The sequence below is a fragment of the Lactuca virosa genome, chromosome 4, assembly GCF_052849685.1.
Source record: "Lactuca virosa cultivar CGN04683 chromosome 4, Lactuca_virosa_CGN04683_v6, whole genome shotgun sequence".
NCBI lineage: Eukaryota > Viridiplantae > Streptophyta > Magnoliopsida > Asterales > Asteraceae > Lactuca > Lactuca virosa.
The window spans coordinates 108634070-108659857 of NC_136429.1; the positions used below are offsets into that span (position 1 = coordinate 108634070).

The 25788-nt window shown below is 38.1% G+C and overlaps 1 protein-coding gene across 1 annotated transcript; it reads right to left on the bottom strand.

The window, feature by feature from the left end:
• Nucleotides 1-734: 734 nt before the first annotated feature.
• LOC145104895 (uncharacterized) lies at nt 735-24917 on the bottom strand. The gene is made up of 7 exons (XM_079042059.1): nt 23796-24917; nt 22875-22904; nt 3474-3631; nt 3162-3366; nt 3013-3092; nt 1152-2172; nt 735-911 (listed from the first exon to the last, which is right to left on the bottom strand). The coding sequence occupies exons 1-7, from the start codon at nt 24915-24917 to the stop codon at nt 735-737; spliced, it is 2793 nt and encodes a 930-aa protein (XP_078898185.1).
• Nucleotides 24918-25788: the final 871 nt, after the last annotated feature.

Sequence of the window (25788 nt, forward strand, 5' to 3'; positions counted from 1 at the left end):
CGAAGGTTTCTTCGTAGTCGATGCCTTCTTCCTGACAGTATCCCTTAACCACGAGTCTCGCTTTGTTCCTTATAACATTGCCTTCTTTGTCCATTTTGTTGCGAAACACCCATTTCAGACCAACCAAAGATGCATCCTGAGGAGTGGGAATCAACCTCCAAACCTTATTTCCTTCGAACTCATTGAGCTCATCTTGCATTTCATGTACCCAATCAGAGTGATCGAGAGCAGTATTGACAGATTTAGGTTCTATCTTGGAGATAAGCGAATTAAAAATGCAATATTCCACTTGAGAGAATAAAGCAGTCTGTTTCGCTTTTAGTTGAGATCTTGTAAGAACTCCTGCAGATGATTCACCAATCACTTGTGTTTTTGGATGATCTTTGGTCCATTTTGTTAATGGAGCGTAATTTGGATCATAAGATGGATCCAGTTCAGCATTCACGTCTTCGAATTCTGATTGAACATCTGTATCATCATTCGTATCTGTATTCTCCCCCTCGAATGATGAGACAGATTCAAAGATTGGAATCGCTTCTTCCCTCTCGACTGGACTTTCATGTGTTACACCTGGACGCGGACCCTCCCCCTGGAATGAATCATTCGATTTCTATGGAGTAAAAATCTCCTCTTGAGGACTTGCAGTGGAGTTAAAATTCTCCCCCTCGAGTGTAGTGCTCATGTTTTGAGGCTTGTTTGTTGTTGATGGCTGATTGTGCATGTCTTTCGCAGCATCATATTATCTTCTCCAATTCGTCTACCTTATTATCAGCTGCCTTTGCTTCAGATATGATGGCCTTCTCAGGTTCATCAAATAGAAGCATGAATTCTTCAGAAAGATTAGCCGATGGAATGGTCACTTGGTTTGATTGAGGAAAGATCTCTTTAGCTTGACTGTCATTCGCTTGTGTCTTTTATAAGTAATTGTTGTAGAACGTGACATAATAGGTTTCTTCAAACTTTTTGGATCGTTTATTTAGAACCCTATATGCTTTCGACGTTAGCGAATATCCCAGAAAAATGCCTTCATTAGCCTTCGCATCAAACTTATTTCGTTGTTCCTTTGAATTAAAAATGAAACACCTGGAACCGAAAACATGGAAGAACTTGACGTTAGGTTTTCGTTTATTGATAATTTCATAGGGAATGACAGCGAATCTTTTGTTAAGAAGCGATCTGTTTTGCGTAAAGCAAGCGGTGGCAACAGCATCAGCCCAAAAGTAAAGAGGCAGTGATGCGAATGAAAGCATGGTCCTGGCTACTTCACACAACGAATGGTTTCGTCTTTTAACGACCCCGTTTTGCTGTGAAGTATAGGGAGCAGAAAAATTGTGAGATACTCCCTTATCGGTGAGAAATGCATCGAACGCTTGGTTCTTAAATTCCAGACCATTGTCGCTTCGAACATTGCAAACCACCTTTCGCAGTTGTAACTCAATCTGCTTGATAAAGTCTTGGAGCTTCGGAGTTGCTTCAAATTTCTGGTTAAGAAAGAACAGCCAAGTGAAACGAGAAAAATCATCTACAATAACGAGAATATATTTGTTACCGCCGATACTTTCGATTGCAGATGGGCCACACAGATCAATGTGAAGCAGTTTGAGTGGCTCAAGAACCTTCGTGTTCACTTTAGTTGGATGACTTTTCTTGCTTTGCTTCCCCATTTCGCAGGCGGCGCATAGATGATCCTTGTCATATTTCAAGAGAGGAAGACCTCGCACGTGATCACAAAGAACTAGCTTGTTGATATCTTTGAAGTTAAGGTGCGAAAGTCTCCTATGCCACAACCAACTATTGTCTAAAGAAGCTTTAGTGAGTAGACAGATAGAAGGCTTCTCTCGTATCGGATTGATATTCAATGGATACATCTGGCCTTTGCGTTTTGATTTAAGCAACATTGTTTTCGACTTCTTTTCGATAATTTCAGATCCTTCATCGTCAAACGAGACCTTTAACCCAGTACCAATCACCAACTGTGAAACACTTATTAAGTTGTGTTGCAGTCCTTCAACATATGCTACTTTGTGAATTGAGAATTCGCCATTCGTTATCACGCCATATCCTTTGATTTCCCCAAGTGCATTTTTACCAAACTTCACGAGACCACCATTCTTCAGTTCCATGTATTCTCTCAACTCCTCTCTTCCTCCTGTCATGTGACGCGAACAGCCACTGTCGATATATCATTCAGTGTCAAACTGTTTGTCATGTATAATCTGCAAAAATTAAGCAGATTTAGGAACCCAAAGGTGTTTGGGTCCTTGTGAGCCTTTTACGAAAACTGGATAAGTAATAGAGAGATCAACCATAAAAGTTCGTTTTATTAAGGTTGTTTGGTCTTTCTTCTTTAATGTAAAAACCTTGATACGATTATCTTTCTGGTTCGCTTCTTTTAAGTTACTTTGTTTTTGTTTTTGTTTGTTTCTAATTTGATTTTTAACAAACTTTCTCTCTTCCTCCTTATATCTAAAAGGAGTGTGGGACTCTGAAACAATCTTCGCCTTCCCTTTATCTTGTAGTGAGGAGGTCGAAGAGTGCGAAACTCCAGATTTGGAAACGAAGGTGGCTTTGGGAGATGACTTATGATTTGAAGGATATGAGGGTTTGGAGACAGAGGATATACGATGAATTGTGTGTCTTGGATCCTGAGAGCTGTGAGATTTACGAGATGAGAAGCCTTTTGCATTCCAAGAGGAATTTTGGCTTTAAGAGCTAGCACTTGATCCAACATTCGCTTGACGATTGAAACGCTTTTCATGGTGAACATAGTTTGGATTTCTTGACTTCCAAAACTACTTTCGTTCCTGCATATTTTTGTTGTATCTTGCGTTTCGTTGACGCTTTTGTGTTGCGAACTATTCAGCAGATTTGTAAACATTCGCTTTTGCCCTTGTCTTTCCCACAGGAGTGTTTTCTTGAATTGAGGAGTTATCAGTGACATTATCCTTGGTTCCACTGGAACTTCCCTTTTCATAGGAGGTATTAACCTTATTTAAAGGCTTAGCTACATACCTTCCTTTAACTCTCCAAGTGGTCTTCTCAGCTAGACCTACTGTTTCGTCTGCATTGTCAATCGGGGTGGACCAGAAGTGCTCAACACAAACATCAACATTATCAGTTTCGACTAAGGACGTTAGTTCAACAGTTTGTCATTTAGTTACGCCATTAACTGCAAAGACTTGGTTAGGTGCCATTTGGACCTTTAGAAAGACAGTCGCAACTTCCTTTAGAACCTTTGGATTATTTTGATAAAGATGTGCAAATTCAATCGAATTTTCTGAAATGAGAGTTTTCGTTTTTTCAGGTTCGTTTTTAAGGAATTGCGAATAGTCAACCTCATCTTCTATAGATATTTCACTCATCTCACTGTCCTCATCGAATTCAGAAGTATTTCAACATTTAATCTATTGTCTGAACTCAATTTCGAACTCAATGAATCAAATTTCTGTACAGTTTTGGTTTTGATCTTTAACCTGTCATTTTCATCGAGTAATTGTCTCAGCATGTCCTTGTGGTCTTTGGACTGAATGTATGAGTTAATTTTTTCAAGTCCAATTTTATAAGCCTTTGAGATTTCGTCCGATGAGACGATGGATTCACATTGATAACAATCAGCATCAATTTCATCTTCCTTTAATTCCAAAAATTGCAAGATCATTTTTTGAATTTTCTTACCAATTTTACAATCCAAATGCAATTGAGTGATATTAAAATAAAGCCTCTTATCAATTAAACAAAAATGTTACATTGTTTCTAAATGTTGGAACCTAAAAGTTAACCTCTAGCAATCCTAAGTACATATTCCGAAGGCTGTTGGTTCCGAAGGAAGATGTGATCCAGAACTTGTCCGGAGCTGAAGAAAAGGAGTGAAGTATGTTGAAGAGGAACGCATTCCGGAGCTGATCCTGAAGTCCGGAATGCATGTTGATCCGGACGTAAACTTTCATCTCCGGAACATTACTTGTCCGGAATGAAGTTATTTTGTCTCTTGTGCATTTATTACTTTTGTCTTGTATTTTGATGTAACGTTTCATAGGACTAAGTCTAAAGTTGATTTAGGACAATCAGAATGTCAGACTTGTATCTTTTGTCCGGTCCTATGTAAACACTTGGGTTAATTCACTGTAACATTCTCTCCTTTAAATAGGAGCATTCAATACAAGTCAACTACGGATCTTTCTCTCACTTTTGGCAATTACTCTTATCACATTTAAAACATTCTTCTTGTTCCTCATTTATTAACTTTACTTTGATCACTATTTACTTGTTCTTAATTAATGTCTTGATCGTTTGTTGAATCGATTATCTAAGACTTGACTGGTCTTTCCAGTCTAGACTTGAATATCCATTATTAAGCAGACATTGATCTCAAGCATTCACTCAAGGTTGAGTTCTCAAACCTTGTCCCTGCGCAAAGATCTTGTTCTTACAATTGGTATCAGAGCTCGAGTGGTTGTCCTTTGAGTCCATAAGATCAGATTATAGTTGGTTTGAATTTACCTTGGTATTTCAACCATTTATGTGTTAAGGATAAAAGTTCTTCTATATACCACTTAAGCTTGAAGATATCTTGACTTCAATGGCTGTTTCAAATCCTCAACAAATGATTTCAATGCAAATCGCAAATAGCGTGGGTGGCCCTCCACGTGCCCCATTGCTAGTTATGGAAGAATATGATCATTGGAAAGTTAGAATGGAAAGGTTTTTACTAGCCAAAGAGAAAGGTGAACAAATATGGAGATCCGTCAAAGAAGGCCCTCATGTTCCTGTAAGAACAGTTGTAAGAGATGCAGCTGCTCAACTCATGTGAGAAGATGAAGTTCGTCCAGCCCCTCTAACCGCTGATGATATTGAGAAACTGCATGTTGATCAAGTCGCCTTCTCTAAAATGGTGTTTGGTGTTCCTCCATCACTCTTTGAGCACATCAAGCTATGCAAATCAGCCAAAGAAATTTGGGACACTCTTCGGGGTCTGATTGAAGGTTCCAAAAATATGAAGGACAAACGCCTTACCTCCGTTGTCAATGACTTTGACACCTTCACTACTACTCCAGGTGAATCCGTAGCCTCAACCTCCAACCGATATCGAATCGTTGTCAACAACATGACTGCTCATGGGATTGTTCGAACTCCTCTCGAGTACAATATCAAGTTCATTAACAGTCTTGGTAAAGGATGGGGAAATGTAAAGTCTTGTCTTCAAGGTAATGGTTCCTTAAAAAAATTGAAACTCTATCAACTTTTTGATGAGCTTCAAGGACATGAATCAAACGTTGCTCAAACCATAAGAGAACTTTCCGGAGGACCACTTGCTCTAGTCAGCTCTTTTGAATCAACCATTCCAAACCCACCTGCTCCGGAACCTTACAAACCCACTGTTCCTTTGACTCAGTCATCCCTAAATTCATTACCCACACACATCTATCCTGACGATGATTCCGAAAACTTGGATTCTGAACTCCGTTTCCAACAAGAATTTGCCTTACTCTCAATGAAATACAAACGACCTTTCAATCCCTCTTACAAACCATACCAAAACAGATTCAGCGCTCCTCACCAAAACCATCCTCAACCATATTCTGCTTCGGAACCAAAACACGCCTCCGAAAATCCTCCTGCTTACAAGCCTAACCTCACTAAACCAAACTCAGCCCCAGAATCTTCTCAAAATTCCAACTCGGAAAAACCAAAGATATTGTGTCATAAATGTGGTCATGCAAACCATTTTGCCAAAGATTGTCTAGCTGATGCTCCACAAAAACCAAAAATCAAAGACTCAGCTTATTATGTCCGAAAAGCACAAGAAATGGCTGAAAGTGAAAAAGCATTTGTTACTACTGTTTCAAGAGATATAGAAGGATACTGGTCATCCGGAGATGATGATGATTTAGTAACTGGAAGAAACATGTGTTTGATGGCAAGAAAAACAGTTGAATGTGATGAAGGTTATTGGTCTTCTGGATCCGAAGATGAAGATGATGTTGCTGAACCTCACTACTGCTACATGGCCACCAACGATCCACCAGGTCAAAGCATTGTTCAGCAGGTAAAATCCATGATCTCTGATAATAATTTTGATTTGACTTTATGTGAGCCTTATCTGACCCAAATTCAAACAGATATGAACACCATCTATAAAGCCTATGAGTCTGCCATAGAAGCCAGTGAGAAGAAAAACTGTGAACTAAGTCGTCTTAGATTACGTTTTGAGGATAAGAAATTGAACATCGAGTCATTAGGGCATGAACTTGTAATGTCAAAAGATGAATGTATCATTTTGAAATATAAATGTGAAATCACTTATTCCGAACGAAATATTTTGATTTCTGATAACAAACGTATCAATTCCAAAATAGATGCTTTGCATAACTCTGTTGACATGCTTGAAGCTGACATTCGGATGACTAATAATTTTCGTCATCCATGGTCCAAAGCTCCTGGTCTCGGAAGCGAGTTTCCGAAACCAATTGTTAGTCCCCTGAAGGAATTGCAAAATCTGACATTCATGGGAGAGGTTCCGAACATTAAGCATTCGGACACTCCTGTCTCTCCATTGTCACCCCTTCCGGAGGCTAAAAGATCTTTTGAGTCCCTAATTCCTGAGTTCAAACCAATAGTTGTCAAATGTCCTGATTCCACGCCTCTTCCGCCTCTGATAAACCTGGACCTGAATTGGACCACGGAATATCATTATAGTCTTCCAAATTGTGTAGACCATGTTCCTATAAGAAATCACGTCAACAACTGTGTGATTGAGGATATCATTCCGGAAACAACTGAAGTTAATGCCTCGGAATTTGTATGGGCATCTTTAGATGATAAAGTTGAAGTCTCAAGCAATGTGTCCTCTGATTCATGTGAATCGGACTCCGTATTTCTTTCAAAACCAAATTGGTTCCCATTACTCGTAAGTTTTCAAATCCATCCAAAGGACAAACTTCTGGATCCTCTCCTAATTCTAAGAGAAAACCAATGTTGAATAGAAAAGATGTTGTAGATCCCAAGGTAGAAGCTAGGAATGCTTACAAAAAGGAAGTTAAGAATAGACAAAATTCCAGGTTCCTTGCTAACTCCAAACCAAACTCATCTCGGAACAACACAAGTAAGTCCTTATGTCAAAACCATTGTCAAAATTCATTTGTTCCCACAAGGATCCTAAAAAGACCTTCCGAACCTCCTGTTCGTTCGGAACCAAAGGAAGTCCTTAGCTCCAAATCACCTCAATCTCATGTTAATGTCAAAACCATCCGAAACACTTCGCCGGCAAATCGAAATGTTTCATCTGTCTTTATTGCAAAATCTGATGGCACAATTTTTAAACCAAAAATTTCTAACAACAATGTGTCATAAAACAAATCCACAAGTTCAAAAACCACTGTTTCAAAATCCTCAAACAAAAATCTTTTGTGGAAAATCAAAACATCTGGTAACAAAACAACTGTCTCGGAGATAACAATATGACTACTGGATAGATGAAAAGACTTTAGCGTTCTGTCTGTTTCCAAAGAATTCAAGTAATCTCACAGAGAAACACGTAGTTGTTCCAAAGTCACAATCAATGTCCAAAGTCCATGCCTACGTCCCAAAGTCTAATTCGGAGCCTAAAAGCTCCATTGCTCACTAATTTTGCAGGCACTTTGTGCTTCGGAGCAAGAAACAATATGGTATATTGATAGTGCTTACTCCATGCACGGCTTCATTGGTACCCTTTCGGTATGCGTTGCTGACGGGGCAGAAGGACTTTTTGCGAGATTTAAAGCTCTCTCCAAATGTTGGTTACGTGACATATGGCAACAACTCAAATTCTCAAATTCGTGGTTATGGAACTCTCACAAATGGAAACTTCTCTATTTCACATGTTGCTTATGTGGCTGACCTGAAACATAATTTGATAAGTGTTGCTCAGCTCACTGACTCAAGCCGACGTGTGGAATTTTGCAAAAAATACAGTTATGTGATGACTGAAGACCGAAAATAATGTTTGATAAAGTCTCTTCGCAACAAAAACATGTACCCACTTGACATCAATATGATCATTGGCAAACCGCAACTCTGCCTTCTCTCCAAAGTTGTTCCTGACGTTAGTTGGTTATGGCACCGAAGGCTTGCACATCTGAACTTTCGGTACATGAATGATCTTGTCTCAGGAGAAATGGTAAGAGGTTTACCTCTTCTCAAGTTCGAAAATGATCATTTATGTGCTGCATGCGAGTGTGGTAAGCAATCAAAGAATGGTCATCTTGTTATCATCGAAAAATCCATTTCGGATCCCTTAGAACTTCAACACATTGATCTTTGTGGACCATCCACTGTAGAAAGTCTTGATCATAAGAAATACATTCTTGTGATTGTTGATGATTTTACAAGGTTCACCTGGGTCTTCTTCCTAAGGCTGAAATTCGAAACAGCCTCTGAGCTCATCAATTTTATCAAAGGAATAGAAGTTCTTATCAAACTCCCGGTCAGAAGAATCCGAAGTGATAATGGTTCGGAATTTGTTAATTCCACCATTGAGAAGTTCCTCACAGAAAAAGGAATCGATCACAACTTCTCATCTCCCTACACTCCACAACAAAATGGTGTAGTTGAAAGACGCAATAGAACACTCGTTGAAGCTGCTCGATCCATGTTGAACTATACAAACCTTCCACTCTATCTCTGGGCTGAAGCTGTATCCACTGCTTGCTTCACTCAAAACCGAAGTATTATCAATCGACGGCTCAACATGACACCATACGAAGCAATGAACGGTCGAAAGCCAATGATTTCATTCCTACATGTCTTCGGATGCATATGCTTCATCAAAAACAATCGTTATCAGCTTACAAAGTTCCAACCGAAAGCTGATGAAGCTATCTTTCTAGGGTACTCTTCTAAATCCAAGGCTTACAGAGTTCTCAACCGAAGAACTCGTGTTCTGGAAGAAAGCTTCGATATTACCTTTGATGACAACTTTGTTCGAAATTCTAGCCCCACTCACATCACAACTCACATCATGGAGTCTGATGCTCCTCCTCCAGGATGTCCGAACCCTCAAACCATTCTCGAGGTTGACTTTGAAACCCTTTTTGGTCCTTCCGAAACAGCTCTTGATTCCGCATCTCGATCACGACCATCTCTGATTCCAATTCCTCCTTCGGAAGCCCCAGTTTCTCACAACCTCTCCGGTCCTCTTCCGAGCCTCCCTCCATTTGATTCCGAACCGTTTCAACCTTCTCAGGTTGAGGGGGAGAATAATGCGAATCCCTCTCTTGAATCAAATGTGGATGGCTTCCAAGACGTAGCTGCTAATTTCGATGACTCAAATCCTCTCAACATTAATGAAAACGAAAATTTCTTTGAGTTTCCTTCTGATGATGATGTAAACCTCTTCTGTTCAGAAGTTAAGGGGGAGCATCATCCCAATATTCAAATCATTCAGGGGGAGCAAATCAATTCTACTATTGATGTAGGATCCTCCACTGCACAAGAACTCCCTCGATTGCATGTTTGGACGAAGGATCATCCTCCAAACCAAGTAATAGGCAATCCGAATGTTGGTGTACAAACTCGCTCAACTACCAACATCCAAAATGAATGCCATTTTTCAGCATTCATATCCATGGTTGAACCCAAATCCATCAAGGAAGCATTAGAGCATGCTGATTGGATTATAGCCATGCAAGAAGAACTGGCAGAATTTGACCGAAATGAAGTATGGACTCTCGTACCTCCTCCTCAACATCACCCCATTGCTGGTACAAGATGGGTATTTCGCAACAAGCTTGACGATGCAGGAGTTATCATCCGAAATAAGGCTAGATTGGTAGCAATAGGTTTCACTCAAATTGAAGGTCTTGACTACGACGAGACATTTGCTCCTGTTGCACGACTTGAAGCTATCAGAATCTTTCTTGCTTATGCAGCCCACAAAGGTTTAAAAGTTTATCAAATGGATGTTAAGAGTGCTTTTCTTAATGGTGAACTTGACACTGAAGTATACCTTCAACAGCCCCCCGGATTTATTAATCTTTCCTTTCTGAACTACTGTTATAAACTCCGAAAGGCTGTCTACGGACTCAAGCAAGCTCCTCGGGCTTGGTACGAGACACTCACCGATTTTCTCAAGCGCTCAGGTTTTCAAAGAGGTATACTTGATCCCAGTCTATTTCGAAGATCAAATGGAAAGCATCTCATGCTGGTACAAATTTATGTGGACGACATCATTTTTGGATCTACGGATTCATCTATGGCTGCTGATTTTTCCAAACTTATGGTCAGTCGTTTCCAAATGAGCATGAATCGAGAGTTAAGCTTCTTTCTTGGCCTTCAATTCAAACAGACTAACAAAGGTATTTTCATTCACCAAGAGAAGTACATTTCTGAGCTTCTCAAGAAATACTCCATGGACACTTGTGCCTCAGCCAAGGTACCTATGGGCTTCGGTCACAAAATCTTTGCCGACCCTTCGGGTGTCTCAGTAGATGAAAAGAAGTACCGTGGAATGATTGGATCCTTACTCTATCTCACTGTAAGTCGTCCGGACATAATGTTCTCAACATGCTTATGTGCCAGATTTCAAGTCAATCCGAAGATGTCTCATCTTTTGGCTGTGAAACAAATATTCCGGTACCTCAAAGGTACAAAGAACCTCAGAATCTGGTATCCAGCAAATGAAAGTTTCCTTCTGCAAGCTTATTCTGATTCGAACTATGGTGGTCTTCAACTCGATAGGAAGAGTACATCAGGAGGATGTTAATTCCTAGGTGGTCGTTTAGTCAGCTGGTCATCCAAGAAACAGAACTACATTGCTCTCTCTACAGCCGAAGCTGAATACATTGCTGCTGCCAGCTGTACCTCTCAAGTTCTCTAGATGAAATCTCAACTCTTGGATTATGGTTACCGATTTCAACGCATTCCTATCTACTGTGATTCTCAAAGTGCCATTGCAATCTCACAAAATCCAATTCAGCACTCCATGACGAAGCACATTGACATTCGGTACCACTTTATTAAAGATCATGTTCTAAATGGTAACATCGAACTTATTTTTGTTCCATCTGACGATGAAATTGCTGATGTCTTTACTAAGGCATTAGACGAAACCAAATTCAATGGTTTTCTGAACAAAATAGGTATGATGATGTCTGATCCTCAATTCTTTCAGGACACATGTTCTCTTTGATAGAAGTATTCAGAAGAAAAATATGCTCCGAACTCATTTATTTTTGCTTCAGAACTATTTTCCCTCTAAATACATAGGATCCTTTTACCTGTCTTTTTTTACTAATTATCCCTTGAGTTTCTTAAGCTGTACAGTTCATTCTCTTCTTCACGACTATCAATACCGACCATCATCCGGATCACCATTTCAGAACTCTTTCCGGAAATCCACTCAGGAAAAGGAAATTTGCTCCGGAATTTCAAAATTGCTCCGAAATTTTCAAAAGTGCTCCGGAAATTCAAAAGTGCTCCGGAAATTCAAAAGTGCTCCGGAATTTCAAAATTGCTCCGGAATTTTCAAAAGTGCTCCGGAAATTCAAAAGTGCTCCGGAAATTCAAAAGTGCTCCGGAATTTCAAAATTGCTCCGGAATTTTCAAAACTTGCTCCGGAATTTGAAATTTGCTCCGGAAATTCAAAATCTGCTCCGGAATTTTAAACTTGCTCCGGAATTCTCAAAAATGCTCCGGAATTTTCAAAAATGCTCCGGAATTTTCAAATGTGCTCCGGAAACCCTTTTTATCATATATATTCTAGAACATTTCTTTTATCTTCCGGATCATACACTGTCCGGAACAATTCATCCGGAATACCAAGAGGTAATAAGGTGAAACAGTTTTTCTCAACGGTTACTTTTTTGGAAGATCCTTATCCAATCTTCCTCGATTTGCGTGACACGATTGCACGCCTTCTAAAATGGAAAACGAATTGACGGTTACATTCCCCTTTTTTAGACCAATTGCCTTGCCCTTTCACCTCACTTGTCTAATCTCATTGTCCAAACATTAAATGCGACCCAATGGATCTCGGATCCTCATCATTACCCTTTTTCGACCCGACCCGACTTTTCCTATCTATAAATACTTTTTCACATTTACCTTTACCTCTTTACGCTTTCTCAATTCTCAAACCTCTCTAAAACCCTCACAGTTCTTCGTGTTATTCAAGCCTTCATCATCTTCAACAATGGAGTCCTCCAAGATCCAAGCTTCAACTGCTCAAACTCCCAAGAAATCCATCGCCAGGAAGAAATCATCGAAATGATCGAAGGGATCATCATCGTCGGCAGATCAAGAACCCTTTCTTAGGGACACTACCCAATGGTTTTCCTTAAACCCTCTTGACTACGACGAATCAATCAGGATCATGATTGAGTTCCTTGCTCATCATCCTCTCTCCATTCCACTTACCAAAATTCCAGATCCTCCACTCCCTCTTTCTCATCTTCATCGTGCATTCATTAGCATCAAACTTGAAGATGATGTTCTGTTAGCCTCCATCATCGATGATCGCCCCATTCCTGTCTACAAAGCAACCTTTCTCAAGGCCATTGGAATTTCACCAACCCCTGCTGGTTTCAAAGTGGTGGAACCAACTGCTGAAGAGTCCTAGACGTTTCCTAACTTCATCGGTTACAATCAAGACTATAGGGAAAAGGATTTTAAGAAGACTGCAGTTTCAGGGCTCTGGACCGTCCTTATGCACTTCATCATCCGTGGATTATCGGGCAAGCACGGCGGCACTGATACCCTCAGCAAGGATTGGTTGAATGTGGTATTCAGCATCTATTTCGGACGAAACAATGTTGTCGACCTTCTGGAAGTATTATGGCAAGATTTTTGCAAGCTTGCCATCAAGAGGAAATCGAACGAGATTTCGAGCCCTAGATTTTGGGCCCTGACGATTGAACATATCTTCAAGGAACTTAACGTCCCCATTCCGGTAAGCACCATTCCTCTGGAGGTATGTGTATCTTTCAAACTTGTTAAGACTTACACAATTCCGGACCAATCATCTTTTGGTCCGGTCAAACGACTTCCGGACAATATGTTGGCCCTCATTTCTTCCGGATCTCCCTTTTTGAAACACCATCTTGGGACCTCGGTTGTGTTTGACCCAACACAACCTGTCCCGGTCTCAGTTGAGCCCATTCCGGAAGAGGCCACTCACACTAAGTCCGTACCCAAGGTTAAGCAACCGGCCAAACGAAAGGCCTCCCCCACCAAGCCTAAAGCCAAAACAAAAACCAAATTCAGTGCCCCCTCTCAATAGGAGGGCACCCATGACATTCTGGCTGATTCTGGTCATCCGCACACCCCTCCTGTCAACTCATCCGAGGTACCCCTCAATGTTTCATCATCACAAGCACATACTCACGGGGAGTCTACACATATTCCACCCTCACCCTCCCAAAAGGGTGATGTCGATGTTGAACAAAGTTCCTTGCAGCCCCCTGGAACACACCCACGTGTCACCTTTGATAATCCCCTTATTTCTTCCACACGCACACACTCCGGAACCGTTGTTCTGGAACCCAAGCATCCGGAAGGAGGAGCAGTCTCTCCAACTTCCGATTCCCCAACTGGTCTGATACTCGGAAGGCGTCAGGACGACCAGGTTCTAATGATCCTTTGAGGGAAGATTATGTAAACAGGGCTGCATCAAGGCGTCCAGACCTGACTCGTGCTCAAGTTAAATCCACTCTCATCTCCATGAGGAACCGGGCTATCCAAAGCAACATGCCCTATGTCCTTCCCTCAGACGATGACGCCTTCAAAGAACTCTCTTCCGAACTGCCCCCAATCGTCATTCACCAAAGCATCTTATGTTGGGTCTTGAGCATTCTAAAACTCCTATGGTGTACATGCAACCCTATAAACCTTGGATCTATGTTTTCTCTATTATACATGCAAATATTAACTATTCCAAGGTTTCATCCTAACTAGCATATTATGAAGCACCTATACTACAAAGTTCTAGTTAGATGACATACCTTTTGATGTAGCTTGATGTCTTCAAGCTTTAAGAGCTTAGCCCCAATAGTGTGGAAGCCTCAAATGGAATCACAAATCACCAAAACACCTTGGAAGAACTTGAGAGAATATGTACGCACACTAAAATCGGCCCACTCTTATTTTCACACACTTCTTCCAATTTTGTGAGCCAAGGACCCCTTTATATATTATGGAGGATTAGGGTTACATCCATGTAAACCCTAATACCCATGACCTTTCATTTACATAGGATCCATGGGTTAAAAGCTCCATGGACCATCCATGAAAGCTTAGCCCAACCTAAATGAACTTGGCCCATTCCATATATATAAGAGTCCATATTTAATTAGTTCTTTTTGATCACTTAATTAATTCTAAATTAATTCTTCATCAATACTAATTAAATAATATGATTCCATATTAATATATTAGAACTTATAATATATTAATTTAAATCATAAATATACTATTCTCAAAAGACTATCCATATAAATTGTGCCGGTGAAGTGCAACCCAAATGGACCATGCCGGGTCGGGTCAAGTACATACCAAATATAGTTATGGACTTAGACATTAATCCAACAGTCTCCCACTTGGATAAGTCTACAACTATTATTGAGTATGACTTCAAAACCTAACTGGCAATCGTAGCTTTTAAAGCCGCTGTCGAACTCTGACCTTTTCAATGACTTGTCCATTAGATAAGGGATCATATATTCCTCCATTCTAGATATCATATGGACTGAGACATGGATTATAATCATTCTCTCTGTCCATTTGTTGTTTCCCGATTTTCGATTTATGATGACTGACTGATTGAACAAATCAAATCAGTCCTGGCTTGGCCAAGCACTCACATGTGTCATTGCTAAATCATCGAGGGGCCCACAGATATCGCTTTTATCCCGAAGGTAAAAGGAATGGATAAACTTCGACTCATATGGCTTGTTCTACTACTTGTTGAATCATACACAAAGGCACGTTTTATAACATCGAGTTACCAATGCGTTTTCGTGCAATCAATGTATAACCAACTCATAGTAACAACTCATATCTCTAGGTTTTAAGAATATAAGATATTATCGTCTCATGATCACTCGTGATAAAATCCATGTAGTGATTCAAATGAGCGTGGGTTGAATCCAATATTCAGAACTTATGAGCACTCATGAGTGTTGTAGCACCACTTTGTCCACCAACTTGGACCTCTACAAACCAACCCATGACAGTCTTGATTCATATCTACTTCCAACATATGACTGACTGTGGATGGTTTGAATAACTTAGTCATTCAGGAAGAATGACCTAGTTTATTCTGGAAGTCAAAACATGCAAAATGAAACACAAGAATAAATGAATCAAATATGGTATCAAACCCTATGAATATAAATAGACCAGTTTTATTTATCACCATACTGATTACTCATTATTTCATTGTTTCGGTTTTATCAACTTTATATCTGAATTAAAAACACTAGTTGTCCCATGCTCCAAGCATGTACACTATGTTTTCTAAACAATAGCTTTGCCATACACCAAGTATGCACTCTATGTTTGTCTATAATCCTTACTTTGTGAAATAAACCAATTGAACATAATTTCAATGATTCTAATTTCACACTCCCAAATCCTTATCGAAAAATGTGAGAATTTCAAATTCCTATCATTTATCGAAATCTGTTTAGATTTTAAACTTATATGCACTGACCCTCCTGTAATGAATATGTACAAAGTCACAAAGACTTGTCAACAGTCATTATAAGGTATTCCAATGGAGATCAAATCCATGGAAACTAAGTCTCATATTCAAAGTACATTGCTTTGGACATGCTTCTTGCATTAAGTTTTCTAATCTTACACAGATAACTTCCACCTATGGAGACAACTCCATATTCTCATTTTGACTGTCACTTCTGAATAAGAGATGCCTCTTTTCAGAATATGTCAATATGGTCCTTCCAAAATTAGCACTATACTTCCAACTGTCCATGAGCAACCAATCTTTGGTAAACCTCATATTGTCCTCGACAATTGCTTAATCATTTTAGTCATATCCAATTCTAGACCTTTTCCCTTCTTAATGCCTCTGGGCATTTGGAAAAATTTAGAAATGACAAACATTATAGCACATGCAATCGATCCTGTACCCAAAGCAAATGGTACACGATTCATGATGTCTCACATAAAGACATGATTCTAGACTAGTCTTTTGCTACAATATTTTTGTTTGCCATGTTTTCAAAATTTGACTATGAAGAGGGATGCCGTAATCATAATCGAATTTTGAGAACGCAATATATAGAATTTCCTTAAGTTGAACCAATCCAACATGAAATTCATATACATATTCTTGACTAAAGATGATTAAGGTCTCAATCTAATCCTTTAGAACTGAAATGAAGTATATCCTCTCCCTTAATTATAGCAAAACAACTTTTTCAATCCCTGCAGCCTCACGAATTGAAACTTTTGTTTTCTACAATTAACATTGCTAACTTGCAACACTAACAATAATTATCATGCTCCCACTAACATGATGATTATTAGCATAACACTTATGCTCCCACTAGCTTTGACATGTACTCAGAAATCAGCTGGACTTCTAGAAATCAATACTTTATTGACTTTCTTACCAAAGTTCAGATTTTTGATACGAGATGCTTTGATAAAACTTTATCAAAATCATACACATTTCCTTAGATAGCATGCATGTGTGTCTAAACAATTTCAGAACTATGAAAAGGGATGCCGTAATCATAGTCTCAATTGTTTAGACCTTTTGCCATCTGCTTCAAATCTACTTGGTGGAAGTGTTTCCTCACCATCATTTTCATGAATCGGAGAGAAACCTTATGACCCTTAGATTTTATGGTGTATGTGTTCTTATCCATGTGAATCGTCAAAACCATAGTCACAAGACAAGGATAATGACAAATCCAAACTCATATGGACTGAACTTATGCAATCTTAACTTCTTGCCACCTGGCAGTACAGGGCCTGCCATTGCTTCCAAGTTGTTATGCAACCAATTGAGAACTTTCAGAACTCCTATGCAAAGCCAACTTTAACTGGAATGGGCATAGAATATGTCAACACGATAGGTTATAAACCTCAAGTCGTGTGCTAGTGAAGAACCTCAGGTTTTATTCTTGATTAGTTCTTGAAATTCTTTTTAGGATCTTTAAGACTCCCACTGTCCTCTTGACATATAAGACTATCTTGCCAAATATTCAAGAGAAAGTGCGGATTCTTTATCAAGACAAACACTTCACACAATTGGCCTTAGTTGGTCTTTGTTTTATCCAAAACATCACAACTTACCAATTTCAAATGTACAATAGTAGGACACTTTTACTCTTACATTTGACAAGTGTTTTAAACCTTTCTTTAAGATATGTCACTCAAGTTACAATCTTGGAGTATGACTCTAAGAATTCTTTTGGAACGAAGTATGACTCATCTTCCTGATCTAACCATTTCAACAATTCATGACTCCTCTTCTTAGTCATAAGAATGCACTAAGATGACCTTTAGAGGACTAATTGTGATATGATTTCTAAATCATTAAGATGATCACAAACATGATACTAAAGTACTCTCCCATCTTTTCAGATTTGAGAAACTTTTATCTTTCTGCCTAATTTTATTCTTCGCATTCGTTCTGCAATACATTGAGACTTTTCCAATGTTTCAGAATTATACTTAAACTTGTAAGTATAACCATATTTACTAAACTTTAGTAAATCAAATAGTCTTAACGAGCTTTGTGGTGGACATGACCAGTGCACAAGAATGTGTACTCGATCCCTTTAGGCCTTCACTTGACTCACACATCCATGTGAACAAGTAATTAGTCTTGATTTTCCAATGCTTGAAAGTTCTTATTCATCATACTATTCAACTTGCATGATTCCAAGTTTCGGTCCAATTGAAACTTGGGCGATGAGGAACTTTCCTGATTTGGTAAATTTAGACACTACCACAAATGAAAGAATCAAATCCATTTTCCAATGTTGCTGTCAGTGGAATCATATAAGCAACAATTTTCCACAAATGTCATTGTAAGGATACTTCAAATAAATAAAATTAAACAATTTTCTTTTATTTTAAAACTTTGCGGAAGAACTTATCCTTACAATCCAAATGAAAAATTGTCGTTATCTATTCCTTAGCAATATATCATAACTTCTTAAGCAACTGCTCAAAATTCTGATGCGATCGAAATCCACCTTCGCGATCAGAATCAGCATATACTTCCTTTTAGATTTCTCTCTATTCTTTGATTCTTAAAACATCAACATGTGACCCAGTCACATCATGTAATGAGGATCTCAGAATAAAACTTAACAGAGTTAGATAGTGGGCTCTACCTAATGTAGAGTCAAACTTATTGACTTTAACATCCTTAGGTAAATTTGGCAGCTTTGCAATCAACGCCCCTTCCTTTAGCAAAATAAACATATGGACCCTTTGGTAATGGGACTATCTCAGACTTAGCCTTTCTCTTTACCATTTGGTCAACCGGGTTGACTATGGCCAATCCCTTTCCATTGGGAAGAGAATGCTTTTTCTGGATTTCCAGTGTCACCATTGTCACTGTCCATAAAGTTTTTAGGAAGTTGATCTTCTAATCAAATTTGCTTTACTAATGTTCCAAATCATTGCTGATTCAGCAGCACCAAGCAAATAGATATGATCATTAAGGTTCATGTCATATTCTGTTTCATAGTAGTCCCAAAGGAACTCACTATGTGACTTAGAAAGTGATTGAACATCCAACTTTCTCAAGACTTTGACACCCAACTCTCCCGGCTTGTCAATATGTGACTTCATCTCTAAGATGTGATCACACATAGACCTTGCTTGCCATTAGGGCTTGAGTGACCTTGAACTTGTGGGTTAGGGAGAATAATTGGAGGAGGTGGAGGAAGAGAAGTATGACTTCCATGAGCCAAACTCGGGAAGTCATATTCATTAGGAAAGCTTGGTTTGGGAAGATCATTGTTGTCTAAACCAGACATCAACAATGGGAGAAATTCACGTAAAGTTGATTTAAGTCCTTAATATAACACCCAATATGATATATTAAGGCTAGGACCCAACAAACTATTTTATAACTTGGAAGAGGGATGCCGTAATCCAAGCTATAAAATATTTGAAGGTAGGTGAATGACGATTCACCAATTTCCACCAAGATAAACGAAATGTATTATTAGGTTTTAATTGGTTTTGAAACTCCTAGATTCTTTTGAGATTCATTGAACTTTTCAATGGCATGTTTCAATCTCGAGTGTGCCCTTCAGCTTTTGTGACTGGGATGCCGAGGATCACAAAACAAGGTGTGAAGTAACCATGCAAATATACTTGGTACCCTTAATATTTACCGCTCAATCGATGTGTCGGTTAACCACACACGCTACAACGATACTATGATAAACATTAAGTTACCCTTTGCATACCTTTTTAAGTCCTGGTTAGTGTGCCGGTTAACCACACACGCTCCACTAACAGCTTAAACAAAGTGCAAAGTGTAATTTCATGGATTAGCACCTTATTCACATTTTCCTAAGTAACTAAGATTGGGAATTTATAAGTGTTTAGTTACTTAGTATTTATCATTATACTTATAATGAAGGGAGAATTATAGTCCTTGTCCTACCTGTTCGGCTAACGACCCTCCACCGGTCAAGGAAGCGGTGAGTGACAGTGGACACCCATTAAACTGCCATTTTATAGGCAGTAACCTTATACCCCCCTTATAGACCGGCTTCGTGAATGAGGCCTACTAATGGTAAGACGACTTGCTCTTATACATATAATATATTAAACTTTTAATATTATAATAGTACAAGGGTGTATTTTAGACATTTAAAATACTTGGTGGTTTAATCTATTAATTAAACTAGACTTTTAATTTAATTAAACTCAAACCATATATTTATGGATTTAATAATACTCTTTTAATTAAACGCTTTAATTAACTATTAATAAAGTCCATAAGAGTTAATTTGAACTATTCAACAAAACATCATAATTCCAATTATTAAACTTAAAATTAAAACCATTTAATTAATAAGAGTTAATTTGAACTATTCAACAAAACATCATAATTCCAATTATTAAACTCAAAATTAAAACCATTTAATTAATTGTTTAAGTTATGAACCCAAGAGTTTTAAAATTCAATTCTTTTTTTCATAAAAAACTTTTCTCAAATTCCAAAACTTGAGGGCAAGTTTTGTAATTCTTGAAAACCTTTGGATTTCATAACTTATGAAATTAATGGTGTTTTATTATGAAACTTTCCATGTTCCATAACTTAAGAACAAGTTATGGAATTCTTTAAAACATTAACACCAAATTTTGTAACTCCATAAAAACTTTGAATCAATTTTTTTTTTAAAAACTTTCATATCCATAACTTATGGATGTTTCAAAAACCCTTAAGATCACAACTTTAAAAAAAACTTTTGAGCTCCAAAATTTTATGACAAAATATGTAACTCCTTAAAACATTTAGATCAAACTTTTAAAACTAATAAAATAATCATATCATTTTATCTTTTACTAAATTTGACCTAATTCAACTCATATAACAAATGATTCAAATTTTACAAATAATTCGTTTTTCACAAAAACAAGTAATTATCTTAAAATTTGACAAACGTCATGTTTTTTTTTCCTTTTTTTTCAACTTGAAAATAAAACATTTGCATCAATATAACAGAAAACAACCCATGGCTCTGATACCACTGTTGGGTTTTGAGCATTCTAACACTCCTATGGTGTACATGCAACCCTATAAACCTTGGATCTATGTTTTCTCTATTATACATGCAAATATTAACTATTCCAAGGTTTCATCCTAACTAGCATATTATGAAGCACCTATACTACAAAGTTCTAGTTAGATGACATACCTTTTGATGTAGCTTGATGTCTTCAAGCTTTAAGAGCTTAGCCCCAATAGTGTGGAAGCCTCAAATGGAATCACAAATCACCAAAACACCTTGGAAGAAAAAGAGAGAATATGTATGCACACTAAAATCGGTCCACTCTTATTTTCACACACTTGTGCCAATTTTGTGAGCCAAGGACCCCTTTATATATTATGGAGGATTAGGGTTACATCCATGTAAACCCTAATACCCATGACCTTTCATTTACATAGGATCCATGGGTTAAAAGCTCCATGGACCATCCATGAAAGCTTAGCCCAACCTAAATGAACTTGGCCCATTCCATATATATAAGAGTCCATATTTAATTAGTTCTTTTTGATCACTTAATTAATTCTAAATTAATTCTTCATCAATACTAATTAAATAATATGATTCCATATTAATATATTAGAACTTATAATATATTAATTTAAATCATAAATATACTATTCTCAAAAGACTATCCATATAAATTGTGCCGGTGAAGTGCAACCCAAATGGACCATGCCGGGTCGGGTCAAGTACATACCAAATATAGTTATGGACTTAGACATTAATCCAACATGTTTATCCTGGGATGTTTTACTCTGATATAATATGTTTAGACATGATACTCTGATTAAATATGTTTTGAATGAATGGTTTGACAAATTATATATTCATTAAGGTTTTAAAATGAAATTTTTGGTCATGATTTCTGGGATGTTACATAAACCAAGCGACGATTGCGTGACGATCCCTGATTTGACGCCTGGAAAAGTGGGATGTGACAACTGTAGCGGCTGACAGGGTGTCATGTGACATCAGGCGGCATGAGAATGGGAACCGTTTTAACTTCTACGCGCCTTTATTTTTAAAATCTTATTTTCAATTTCCGCGTCAACAACTGTTATCCCCAACGTTGCAAATTCCATGTGTTCTTTTAGACGGATAATTACCTTTCGCTTTTGAGAAACAAACTTCACAAGTGCATATAAAAGCGAATCTGTGAAACTGAAAAATACCAGAAGCGTCACGAACTAGACTTTTGGAAAATCATAAAGATCTTTGTGCAAGAGTGTGCCAAAGAAAAGGAAATAAAGCAAATTATAGTTGTGGGATGTAAGTGATGTCAACAAAGGCACGAAACTGTGGATCCCGGGCACGAATCTCTTCCTTCTAAGTCAAGAGAGACTAAGAAGTGTCTGTGTGGTTTCTTGTTGAATGACAATCATTTGTTTGTTAAGAAACAATGAAAGGCATCTTTTAAAGTTAGGCTAGAAAAGGTGGTTTCATCTTCAAACAAAACTACGAAACTTAACATAAGAACAAAAGTTGGATGAAGTACTTGTGTGACCGGTGTAGCCATAACCACAAGTAGGTTCAATATTATTTCAGTGATTGGTGATTTTAGAAATCTCAAAAAAATAAAACTGGATCTTATGGTTAGAAAAGTCTTGGTTTTAGAACAATTCATAAATATCACGCAAAAAGAAAAGAGATTTCGTGGTACAATCCATGAAGGTGGAGTGACGTCATTTCCATGGTGAAAGCTAGAAATTTTAATTGTTCACCGTCAATTCATTTATGTGTGTTGAATGTTGGGTTTCACTTAGTTCGTGGTGAACGAAGCTAAGATCACTAACACAGATGTTTTGTAACCATAAACCTCAGTGGTATAGCTGAGAGTCTCAAGGGTTACATTTATGAGTATGAAGGCAAATGGAGAAAAGTGAAGGTGGCTCCAGATAAGTAAATGTACCTCTGCTATGCGAATGTGACCAAGCAGATAACTCTTAACTCAAGATGAGAAGAGTAAGGTAGATCGTGACTAATGTGAATTTCACAGCCTAGTTTGGAAGAAACGAATGGTAGATTCGGTTCATTAAGGCTTCACATAGAGTCTATTGAGGCTTCGGACAACATGCATCAGCATGCTTCTAGGGACACTTAGCTAGTACAAAGATATGGAAATTATACCTGCCCCATCATTCGTTTTTGCAATCTGACCTGCAATGTCACTCAAAGAAACAAAGATATTAAATAAGAAAAGAAAATATTTTTGTATTTTGATAATTTCTGAAAAAGAAAGAAAACAAAACAAAAATAAAATATTTTTGGATTTTAAGCTTGGAAGAGAAAAACATAAAGAAGTTAAATTTTTATGTATTTTTGAAAGGTTTAGTGAAAGATGAAACGAAACGAGAAACTTTAGTATACAAAATATACAAAAAGATCAGATCACGAGTGTTCGCTTAAAAAAATTTATGTGCGAGATAGGGCAAAAGTTCGTCTCAATTCGAGTCTCGAAAAAATCGGAAACGAAATAGAGCGAGCATTCGTTCTATTTCGCTTGTCAAAAAATAAAAGCGAAAGCGAACAGGTAACCCAAAAGCGAACGGGATACTTTGAAAGCGAACATGGTTTTGGAACTGACTCAGCTTCCATAATTCCTAGGCCTTGGAGTATTCTATTAAAGGCTGCTTCCATCATTTCGTGAATATGTCAGCCAATTGGCCTGCGTATCGAACGAAATGAATCTCAACGTTGCCGTCTTCTACATGATCCTTGATGAAATGATACCTCAGTGCTATATGTTTCGTTTTTGAGTGTTGCACTGGGTTGTGACAGATGCGAATTGCGCTTTCGGAATCACAATAAAGTGGCATTCGCTTCATGTTCAGGCCATAGTCTCGTAATTGACTCTGAATCCATATGACCTGAGAAGTACAAGATGCAGCAGCAATGTACTCAGCTTCGGATGTTGACAACGAGACACATGTTTGCCTTTTGGACTGCCAGCTGACAAGTTTGCCATCGAGAAGTGCAACCCAAATGGACCATGCCGGGTCGGGTCAAGTACATACCAAATATAGTTATGGACTTAGACATTAATCCAACATTATCAGCTTTCTTTTTCTGTTTGATTTCCTCAAGCTTGCGAAGATAGTAGGCCTCATCATCATCTCCCTTTTTCTTCTCTTTCAATTGCCTCAGCATGCACTCTTTAGCCAAATGATTCTTGCCATGACAATAGTTGCAGTCATAGCCTGAATCACTTGCAAGTTGTTTCTCTTTCTTTTCTTCTTCCTTCTGGAAGCTATTTACTTTCTCCTCCTTCGCTTTTTTTGAACTATAGCTTCCCTGCCAGTTTCTGTTTTTGGAGGGAAACTTCTTCTTTACGAATTTCCTGGGATTCGACACCATCAGAGCGAACTCTTCATTTGTGAGCTCAGTGTCAGAAAGATTGGTCTCATCTTTATCCTCATCAATTTGCTTCCCCTTTGCAACCAGTGCCAATGTACCCATGCTAGATACAACTTTCGCTTCTTTTGTCACCTCACTTTCGTGTGACTTCAGAATCCCTACCAGCTTTGCTAAGGTGTAATTTCGGAACTGCTCGTGAGATTTCACCGTTGATACCACAACCATCCATTCAGACCTTAACCCATTCATGAATGTTACCTTTTGCTCGATGATTTCACGTCCAATGCCATGTTTCGTCATCCTGCTCAAAAGATGATTGTAGCGATTGAATGTTTGACTAAGATTTTCTTCAGCCTTTTGCGCAAAAGCTCCAAATTTAGAAAGCAATAGCGTTTGAGTAGAATGCTCCAGATTTGCATCTGTTGAGTAAAGCTCTTTAAGCCTGTCCCATATGGCTTTGGCGGTGTCACAAGAACTAACAAGATGAAAGGTATCAGCTTGCAATGTGAATCTGATGATTCTCATTGATTTGATGTTTCTATGTAGTTTTTCTCTCTCATCCTGAGGAACTTCCTTGACATCAAGAAGAAGTCGATTGATATCAGTTTGAGTTTTAATCACCCTTCTTGTTCCAAAGTGAACAAAAGCTCCAATAGTGATAGCTTGCCAGATCAAATAACCATTATCTTCTAACCCTAGAACATAATCTTCAAAGTGAAGTGCCCAGACTTCATATTTGCTGGGAAAGAGAATGGGAATCCTTGTTTTTGACCCAATATTGCTGATGGAATTGATCTGAGAATCGTCGTGCGACATTTTAACAATATCTTTGTAACCTATTTAAGAATCAGAAGTGTAAAAATTTAGGGTAATATTGGGATCACAGCATCAAGAAAACGGTGATGACGACTAAACAGGATCCAATATTAACGGAAACCCTAGTAGCTTCTTTTAAAAGAAGATATGCATATAGATTACATAGTCTCATGCTCTGATACCAATTGTTAGGATAAAATCCTTAATGATCGATAAGATTCAAAAACAGAAAGCAAAGAAGAACACGACAATGAATCAAAATATGCTTAATGGTTCAAGCTTCACCGCCTCAGAAGAGCTCGACAAAGAACTTCTACTGTAGAGGCATGATTAGGGTTTACAAATGATTTCCAAAGATAAAAAGCATTAACATCCTACGGTGCATGCATGCACTATAAATACACAAACCCTAATAAATGAGACGGCTGGACAGGCCCAAAACCGTGTACATAATGGACTAAATACAATAAGCCCAATGACGCAACATCTAATACCCAACACTAACTAAACCTAGTCATGTGGAATACGCCCGTAGACTTCTAGCCTGTAGGTGTTAACGAACTTTGTGTTCATTCATTGCAATCTATCCCCCTTATGGTTGCCTTTATTGACTAATACATGCTGCCAAGGTCACCCCTAGGCAGTATAGTCAACTCGTTGCTAACAATGATCCATCGGGATAGATCTTATAAGATCATTGTAGTAGGCTCAAAATGTGAGGATCAACGGGATGGATAATTCAGTAAAAATGTATTATAAGATATTTATGTTGTGTTGATTGGATGAGAGGTGGTTTTGCAAGTTTATTGATTATGCATTAATATTGTAATAGCATTATGGGATTGCAAACCCTATGTATCTCACCAAGTTT

What these genes read in the sequence shown, in the direction of transcription:
- LOC145104895 (XM_079042059.1), bottom strand. Translation starts at nt 24,917, where the DNA reads ATGTCGCACGACGATTCTCAGATCAATTCCATCAGCAATATTGGGTCA. An exon ending in AAAAACGAATGATGGGGCAG is followed by an intron (nt 3,632 to 22,874) that starts GTATAATTTCCA and finishes TTGGAATTAAAG; the next exon opens with GAAGATGAAATTGATGCTGA. An exon ending in AAGTCTTTGCAGTTAATGGC is followed by an intron (nt 3,093 to 3,161) that starts GTAACTAAATGA and finishes GTTTGTGTTGAG; the next exon opens with CACTTCTGGTCCACCCCGAT.